The 10,141-nt window shown below is 37.2% G+C and overlaps 1 protein-coding gene across 1 annotated transcript; it reads left to right on the top strand.

Moving 5' to 3' along the window:
* Positions 1-9,107: 9,107 nt before the first annotated feature.
* LOC141815888 (myricetin 3-O-glucosyl 1,2-rhamnoside 6'-O-caffeoyltransferase AT1-like) lies at positions 9,108-9,479 on the top strand. Its single transcript, XM_074703755.1, has one exon. The coding sequence runs from the start codon at positions 9,108-9,110 to the stop codon at positions 9,477-9,479; it is 372 nt and encodes a 123-aa protein (XP_074559856.1).
* Positions 9,480-10,141: the final 662 nt, after the last annotated feature.

Below are 10,141 nucleotides of genomic sequence, written 5' to 3'. Positions count from 1 at the left end.
ACTTCGCATTGAAGCAGAGACCGTGCAGAGTCTCGAAAGCTGTCCGGTAATCAGGGCTTTGCAGATATTGGCCAAGGCTTGGTGAAGGAAGAGGAGCAGACCGCCAGAAGGTCGGCCAGATATAAGGGGTAGGAGGTTTGAGGAAAAAATACTTGTCCTTCCAATTCTTCCAAGAAGAAGGACACTTACCCAAAACCTGGAAGCCAGGTCGGGCAGCAAAATAGATCTCCCCCCGATTCCCTCTCTTAACCCAGAAGAAGTAATGAAAGGTAGTGGGATCAACCGAAATCTGATAAATCTGAAAAATAATAGAAGCGCAGCAGGACAGCATGAAGGAGTTAGGAGGAAGCTGAGAAAGGGAAAGCTGGAAATAGGAAGAGAGAGATTGAAGGAAAGGAGGAAGAGGAAAACGAAGACCTCCTTCCATCTGACCTCGGAAAAAAGTCACATAGCCCGGAGGAGGCTGGTGAGGTCTCTGGGTAGAAGTAGGAACCAGAATCTCATGGTCATCTGGAATGCCATAGTGGGCTCTGAGCAGAACCTCGTCATCTACAGTGAACCTAGTAGGTTTACACCGGGCAAACCAAGGAAGTGAATCGGACATTGGAGCCAACCCTCCAGAGGGAGACCACGAAACGAAACCTAGATGAACGAGTAGAGGAACAAAGGAGAAAGGAAAGGGAAAGGAAGGGGCATAGAGCCCGTACGCAAAAGAGACCAGAGAAACAAGAAGTATAAGAGAAATAGAGGAGAAACCACCGCGGCAACAGAGAATACCCGTGCCCTAGAAACCGAGAAGGACGAACAAAAGGAAGAAAAAGGTCACCAAAAACAAAGGAAGACCACTCGAAAAAGGGGACAGTAACTTACGAAGAAGTGCAGAAGTTGCGAAGGAGAACACGGCGAAGGGAACCACGGAGGCGATAACGATAGAAGAAAACAGCGAAGACGGAGTAGTTAGGGTTCGTAGAAAGCGGGGAAAGAAAAGAAGAGAAGTTTAAGGCAAAACGGTCGGCGAATCTCGACCCTCGAAACGCCTACCAATCAATGAAGGCAGTTAGGTAATTACACGACCGAAGCATCACCGCCGTTGAATCCTTAAAACACGAATCGACGGGTGGAAAGAAATCAATACATTACGAGAGGAAATAGCAAGGGAAATAAAATAATAACTCACAGAGCAAAACCCCTCATCAGGAAGGAAAAGGAAATCAGCAGGCAAGGTAAAATTCGAGCTTGCCCCAGGCCCCTCCAAAGCATAAGCAGCTCGGCAAACAGGTCGGACCTCAGGAAACACGGCCCCGACTTAGGGAAAAGGGGTCGGCGTCATCGATAAAGAATCCTACACTCCTAGAATGTTGAGTCTAATCCCAACACACCTTACCAACCGAGCTGCGCCAATAATCAAAGGCAAACCAAAGCTCTAAAATAAAACGGTTACCCGAAAGAGCAATAGTACATCAAAGTCAACTTCCTACATAGGAAGGCACCAAAACAGTTAAAATATCTGTTACAAGAAGAGAGATTAAAAACTAGATCAGAGACCCGGCCTCTCAGAAGCAGGAAGCTCCCCCAGACTTTCTCGGGGTTCAAGAAGCTCAGGTTGACACCCTTGGCTAGCACACCCGACTGGACGAACTGCTTCACAGCTCCTTGAAACCCATGCAAAAGCATGGTGCCAGTCTTTTTCCCTAACATTTCCTGGAACTCAGGAGAATTCAAAAAGGCCGCCTTCTGCTCCTCTCGCTGCTTCTGGAGATCGGCCACCTGCCTCCGGAGAACCTCCACCTCAGAGAGAGCCTTATCTCTATCATCAAGTGCTAGCTCTCGATGCCCCTTCTCCTCGGTCAGTTGAGATTCCAATTTATGCACCCTAGCTTGAGCCTGCTCCAAATCATGATGGAACGTTCCTTTCTGCTGATAAGCTAAAGCGAGGTCGGCCTCCAGTCGAAACCGAGCCTTCCCCAGAAGCTCGACTTCTTGCCGAGTTTTCCCCAACGCAAATTGGGCTTTGTGGGTGGAGGCTCGACTTTCCTCCAACTCCCGTTCTAACTCCTGAAGTCGGGAAGTCCTAAGCTCAGCGTCTAACTTTAAACGGTCAACCTCTTGCCTTAGCTCCAAGACCTCGGCTCCAGCTCGTACTTTCTCTGAGCCAGCTAAACCCTCCAGCTGCTTTTGCAACTCAGCTACTTGGGCCTCGAGGCGCAACTTATCCAAGCTAAGGGAAGGAACCCTACGATGAAGTTCTTCGCATTGCCTCACCACCTGAGCATAAAGAGGGAAAAGTGTATCGGAAAGCTGTGACAAAACAACGTCCATGAGTAAAGACTTCATACCTTGCCTAAAGAACCATGTATATGGCTAAAAATGGTCTCAGTATCCAAGGCAGGTAACACCTCCCTAGCGTATTTCTGGAAATCACCCTCAGGAGACTCCTCCACATGAATGGCCGAAGGAGAGCGGGGAGGGCGGATGACCTTGGATTTCTTCCTCTTAGAGACATTAGCAAAAGGAGAGGACGCCTTTCTCTTCTCAGGACGCTGCCTGGTATGGGACGTCGAGGAAAGAGGCTTCAAGGGAAAAGCTGTCGAAGGTTCCCCCTCAGGGTGGGAAACCTGCCCTGACACCTCAATCTCCGGGACATCAATCACGATGGTCTCAGAAATTGCCAGATGCTTGCTCTTTTCTTCACGGAATCCGTCGCCGGGCTCGGGTCTCCCGAACGGTCACAGGAGCTGACTCCGTTGGCACCGAAGCCTCAGGTACCAGATTCGTCGGAGAAGGGGATGCAAATCCTTCTCCCTCAAGGCCAAAAGAAGCATAAAACTGTCCTGAGCTCGCTGGAAGGGCTGAGGGCGACACCTCGTCTCTCATGACAACTAGAGCAGAGCTCCCAGGCTCCTCCGTAGCTGCAGGGCTCCTTGGCTCTGCAACCTTAGCCTCTGAAACCACAGGCTCACTCGATGTAAGGGGAACTCCGACGTCAGAGGTAGCTGCCGAAGCCCCCTCTACCTCTGTAGAAATCCACCAGCCGTCAGTAGTGGAGGGGTCCCACTTCAGAGCCTTCCTCACAGAGGCATCCACCAGAATCTCATCTGCAATCAAAAACGAAGGAGGAGAATTAAGTTAGCCCAAAAAAGAAACTACAGCAAACACAGAAGACTTACACAAGGAAGAAGCCAGGGGAAGGCAGGTGGGACTAAGGCCCGCACGATACAGGAGAGTCTCATTAGATACCAGCTTGTTGGCATCAAACAGGAGGGAGATAACGTCTCCTTGACGTGCATAAAAGGAGAAGTGGACTGGTAAGAACCCAAAGGAGGGGGAGAGGCAAAACGGGTGCCCAGGAAGTAGGCCAAGCGTAAGGAGTCGGAGGCTTAATATAGAAGAACCTATGTCGCCACCCCTTCTGGGAATCGGAACAACCAGATAAGAACTTAATTCCTGACCTAGCCGAAAAGTATATCACACCGGGATCACCTTTCTTAGGGTGAATAAACTGGTAGAGAAGGGGGGAGTAACGGAGATGCGATAAACATTAAAAATAATAACGGCACCGCATAGCAAGCGGTAGGAGTTGGGAGCCAATTGGGATAAGGAAAGGTGGAAGTAATTGGCTAGGTCATGGAAGAAGGGAGGAAGAGGAAAACGCAAATCTGCCTCCAGCTGACCTTGGAAGAAGGTGACATAGCCGGAAGGAGGTTCATGCGGTCGCTGAAGGGAAGTAGGTACCCTAATCAGATGATCGCTAGGGATGCCATAACGATCCCGAAGCACCGCCGCATCATCGGGGCACAGTAAAGAGGCGGCAGACTCGCACCAAGGGATTAGGCCTCCCATGAAAAATACGAGGAAGGCAGTAAACTAAACGCAGGAACGCAAGCGGAGGAAGGAAAAACAAAAGGAAACCGATTAACGAGGAAAGAAAGAAAGAAGAACGATACCCTAGGGCCTGGAAAACAGAACAAAGCAAAATGCGGCCTAACTTAGAGAATAGACTTACGAGGAGAAGCAGACATGGTCGAAGGGGAAAGATCCTGGAAGCAAAAGGAACGCGAACAAGACCGAAGGAAAGCGGAACGCTGGAGCACGCGAAAGTTAGGGTTCGAAGCGGCAAGTAAGAAAGACGACGCATATTGAGTAGTATGGTAGGTGCAGATTGATATGATTTGAGCATCTCATCATGATGCATGATAACGATTGTAAATCCGATTGGAGTGGATTTATCGTGATGGTAGATGACTTAGTTGTATATCTACATAGGTGGTTATCATATCTTATTTTCCATCTTGATGATGGCGACAAGGACCGCTCAATTGATTCAACACTGTTCAAATATCATTCGCGAGGTACGATTTAGAATAATTTATTATTCAAAAAAATTTTAAATTCCTGCCATGTCTTGTACTTGTTATTACCTGCTATGCATGCGTGTATTATTTACTAATTAGTTGTAATTATTTGTTATATTTCTGTTGCGCACGTTTACGAAACGTGTAGACACGCGCATTGCACTGGGACGATTCCAACAGTTTGAACCCGAACCATGAGGATAATGGTAGGGGGACTCTTAGTAGGGGAGCCTGGACCCGGACCATTAGAAGAATGGTAGGGGGGCTCTTAGTAGGGGGAGTCTAGACCCTAACCATGATGAAAATGGTAGGGGGCTCTTAGTAGGGGGAGTCTGGATCCGGACCATGACGAGAATGGTAGGGGGCTCCCAGTAGTCCTTTGTTTGAGGGGAGGATTGTTGGGATACAATCAAAGTCCCATATTAGAAATACATGGAAAAGATCATGAGTTTATAAAATGGAAGATATTTCCATTGGTATGAGGCCTTTTGGGTTGAGCTCAAGAACAAAATCATGAAGGCGTAGGCCCAAAGTGGACAATATCATACCATTGTGGAGATATTTTGATTCTATCAGTACTAACAATTGGTATCATAGCCATGTGGGATAATAGTAGGGGGCTTTCAGTAGGGGGAGTCTGGACCCAGACCATGAGGATAATGGTAGGGGGCTCTTAGTAGGGAGAGTTTAGACCCAGACCATGAGGAGAATAGTAGGTGGCTCCCAGTGGTCCTTTGTTTGAGGTGAGGATTGTTGGGATACAATCAAAGTCTCACATTGGAAATATATGGAAAAGATCATGAGTTTATAAGATGGAAGATATTTCCATTGGTATGAGGTCTTTTGGGTTGAGCCCAAGAACAAAACTTTGAGGGTTTAGGCTCAAAGTGGATAATATCATACTATTGTAAAGATATTTTAATTCCATCGATACTAACATCAACTTCTCGCCCCTTGGATACACCAAGCCCTTTGACTCACTTTTTGTGCTTCCTTCTCGATCCACCATGCATCTCATCCCTTAGATGTACTGAGTTTCACTAAAAAAATATGGATTTAGTGATGAATTTTAGTGATGAAAATATTTAATTAAAAATCTGTAATAAAATTAGTAATAAAAAATAAATCATCGCTAATTAATAACAAAATTGATAATAAAAAAATTTTCATCGTAAAATTAGTAACAAACAAATTGTCACGTTGCAAATTAACGATGAAATGCAAAATTCGTTGTAAAATTTACCACGAATTCAAAATTCATCATAAAATTTACAATGATTTCAAAATTTGCAACTAATTTTGAATTCGTTATACAATTTGCCAAAATTGAAATTCGTCACAATGTTTACCATGAATTTGAAAATTCATCCCAAAATTTGTCGCGAATTCTAATTTCATAACAAATTTTTATTTTAGCGATCGAAATTTATTTTGGTTATTATTTTAGCGATTGAAATTTTGCGATCGCTATTTTTTGATGAATTTTTTTGAATTAAATAGAAAAAAATTATCTATAAAAGCATGTTTCTATGATGAAACTGAAATTCATTACAAAATTTGCAATAAATTTGAAAATTCATCACAAAATTTATCATGAATTCTAATTTCGTCATATTTTTTTTAGCGACCGAAATTTTTTTATCTCTATTTTAGTAATCAAAATTTTTTCCGATTGCTATTTTGCGACAAATTTATTATGATTTTTTTTTCAAATTAAATAGGAAAAAAATTATCAATATACTTGTGTTTCTGTGATGAAATTGAAATTTGTCACAAATTCTAATTTTATCGTAAATTTTTTATTTTAGTGACAAAAATAAAATATTATAAATTTCATCACAAATTTGTATAAGTGGTCCTCTACGACAAAATTAAAATTCATCTTAAATTTCATGGCAAATATGTATAAGTGGTCTTCTCGCTTGTTTACCTCTTGTGCTCTAGGTGTACGAGGCTATGATACTTCTTGTCCTTATAGTCTCATAGTACTATAAATTTGTTTAAATGGTCTTCTCACTTGTATGCATCTTTTATGAAGAGGTTGAGAAGGATTTAGTGGCAAAGTGGAATATTTTTTATGACAAATTAAAATAAACCATCTTTGATCATTTAATAAGAAAAGGATACTATTTTAAATTTTGTTAGATATTTTATTATTGATAAAAAAGATCATACAAAAATTAAGATTCTATTCCATTTTATTTTTGCTTTGTTCCTTGAATTAAAACTAGACATATTTTCTAAAATTATCTTGTGTACCATGAGTTTAATATTTCTTAATTCGACAAGGCAGTTTTATATATCAATACACATTAAGAGAAAAAAACACGTTTAAAAAGTTTCATTTTTCAAAAAGTCGGTCCGTATCATTTATTAAAAACCAAGCCATTAAAAAAACTAATGCAATATCTCTAACTATTCCAGCACAGTGAATAATAAATATGAATATCCCAGTCTTTAATGTACCATAAATCTTGCTTGTAATTTTATCACGGCCACTTTTTGTGTATAGAAGCTATTGATTTAGATGCTCAAGAGATTTCGTTTGTCAAACTTTAAGGGGGTGTTTGGTTGGGGATTATTATTGATAACCTTGGTTATCTCAAGGGCGGATCTAGGATTTCATATTTGGGGGGGCCATATAATGAAAACGATATACTCATTTGAACTAAAAAATTACCTAAAGATACATATCAAGTACCTAAGTACAATCTTAATCAATTAAATAATTATAAAAAATAAAGAATAACTAAATTAACATTTATAATCCTTAGCAAAAAAACCTAACATCTATCATTATATTATTACTCGACATCATCAACAGCTAGCGAGCAAGTGTCTAATTAAAATGGGATGTTAATTAAAGACACGTTGGTAGAGATTGCTTCATGTTGAAGTATAATACTATATTTGTTTAATTAACGGGGTAGATAGAACATAGGGTAATCGATGAAGTTGATATTTAATATTTTTTAATGGTTTAATAAGTCATCAATTAGTAGCCATATTTGAATAATTTAATTAATCGAATGATATTGAATTAAATGTTTGTGAAGAGAGCAAGTTGATTAAGATGGAACTGCTCTAATTGAGCCAATCGATATCTAGTTTGATCGAACCGACCGGAAAGATGGTCCAGTTTTAACTACGTTGCTTATTTATTCGCCACATGCTGTTGTTAATAAAAATTTGACAAGCTCAAAGCCACGTCATCACGTTACTAATAATTGTAGTTTATTATATTGATAATGAATGAGGAAATGGTAACGTGTTACACTATTTCCTCGAATAATTTACGCACTAGGTCCTTTTGTACGTGGGCTGGGGGGGGCCATGGCCCCCCCGGGCCCCTATGTACATCCGCCACTGGTCCAAGGTTATCGTTGATAACCTTGTTTGGTTCAGGTTATGATTGATTCTCAAGTAATACAACATTACCGCCACATCAGCAAATGGGTTATAACCCGGTAATGTGATTACCTTGGCAGCCTAAGGTTTTCTACGATTCCTAAGGTTAACGAAATTTTTTCCATGATTATCCTCCGATTTTAAAACTAAGTCAATTAAAAGGTACTATGAAATCTAATTAAAATCAAATTATTTAATTTAATAAATTTTAATTTAAATATTTATAAATTAAAAAATAATTTATTTTAAATTTAAAAATAAAATTAATGTATTATATTTATTAATTTAACGAATTATTTTAATAAATTATTTTATTAAAAAATATATTTTTTAAATTAAAAAAAAATAAAATTAATAAATTATATTTATTAATTTAATAAATTATTTTATTAAAATAATTATTTTTAATGAATTATTTTATTAAAATAAAATTATCATATTGTCTTTATTAATTTAATAAATTATTTTATTAAAATAATCATTTTAATAAATTATTTTATTAAAAGAAATATAAATTTATTTTAAATTTAAAAATATAAAATTAAGGAATTATATTTATTAATTTAATGAATTATTTTATTAAAATAATTATTTTAATAAATTATTTTATTAATATATATATAAAAATTTATTTTAAAATTTAAAAAATAAAATTAACAAATTATATTTATTAAAAATAAGTTTTTTATTAAAATAATTATTTTTAATGAATTATTTTATTAAAATAAAATTAACGAATTATACTTATTAATTTAATGAATTATATTAAAATATAATTGAATGAAGGGTAATATAGTAAATATAAAACTGGTTATGTTTTATTCCCTCTAAATAAATAAAGTAAACCAAACAACATTAGATTATGTTTTATGCCCTATAACCTTGGTTATGTGATTACCAAGTAATCACATAACCAAGGTTATATATCATAACTTGAACCAAACGCACCCTAATTGCTTTTGTTGTTTCTTCATGCAATTTATTGGCTTTCTCCTAATGAACTCATTAAAACTAAACTTGGACTCCAATTAAGTCCTAAGTAATTACCATCATGAATGGTACGGTTCAACTCTAATAAAAAGCAATCATCTCAAAATTGATTTAAATCAAACTCACCATTAATTCTACAAAATAAATTGATCAATACAGTTAGTTTTAAAAATTAACTATTAAACTTTATAAATCTTCAATAAAATTTTAATAATATTATAAGAATGTATGTTGTCTACAACCAAGCGGTCTAAATTTTATTATTTTAAAATATTTCTCAAGATTTATATAACAATTTATCACCATTCGCATCAGAAAAAGATTTATATATAGAGTGAGGAGGCAAGTAGGTAGAAGATGAGCACGGCGTCCTGGGTGATGAAGGTTGCGGAGGAGCTTGTAGCACCATGCGAGCCAACGCCGTGCGCCACGCTTCCTCTCTCTTCCATCGACCACGCCTTGGAGTTGGTCTTCATGGTGATGGTAGAGATTATCTCCGTGTATCCAAACAATAACCGCGAGCACCGTCTTCATGGTATGTCATTATCGGCGGCGAAGGTCATCCGAGAAGCCTTGGCCAAGGCTCTTGTCCTGTACTACCCTGTAGCAGGCCACCTTGTCTCCTCCGACGGCGACCACGTGGAGGTGGCCTGCAACGACGAGGGCGTGTGGTTTGTGGAGGCGATGGCGGCAGATTACAACCTGGGCGACATGAATATTAATGACTGAGAGTCGACCAGCCACTACATCATCAAAGAGGAGCTTGTTCCGAGTAGTCCCGCTCAGTTGAAGCAAGAGGAGCCAATTTTATTTTTAAGAAAATGAGAAGTCATTTTCTAAGAAAATAGAAAATAATAAAATATCTTTTTCTATAGAAAATGAAAACTACAATTGAAAAATAGAAAATGAGAAAAGGCGACTACAGTGTCACACGTCTCCTAATCGCACAATTATTTTAATAAAATAATTTATTAAATTAATAAATATAATTCCTTAATTTTATTTTTTTAATTTAAAATAAATTTATATTTATTTTAATAAATTTATTAAAATAATTAGTTAAATTAATAAATATAATTTGATAATTTTATTTTAATAAAATAATTTATTAAAAATAATTATTTTAATAAAATAATTCATTAAATTAATCAATATAATTTGTTACTTTTATTTTTAAAATTTAAAATAAATATATATATTAATAAAATAATTATTTTATTCATAAAATTAATAAATACAATTCTTTAATTTTATTTTTTTAAATTTAAAATAAATTTATATTTATTTTAATAAAATAATTTATTAAAATAATAAATATATTTTGATAATTTTATTTTAATAAAATAATTCATTAAAAATAATTATTTTAATATAATAATTCATTAAATTAA

Source organism: Curcuma longa, unplaced genomic scaffold (genome assembly GCF_044706935.1).
Source record: "Curcuma longa cultivar G26 ecotype Majalengka, Jawa Barat unplaced genomic scaffold, ITB_CL_G26_1.1 contig_11670, whole genome shotgun sequence".
NCBI lineage: Eukaryota > Viridiplantae > Streptophyta > Magnoliopsida > Zingiberales > Zingiberaceae > Curcuma > Curcuma longa.
This window is presented reverse-complemented; position numbering and strand designations above follow the sequence as displayed.

Excerpts from the sequence above, each read along its gene's own strand:
- LOC141815888 (XM_074703755.1), top strand. The coding sequence starts at position 9,108 with ATGAGCACGGCGTCCTGGGTGATGAAGGTTGCGGAGGAGCTTGTAGCA.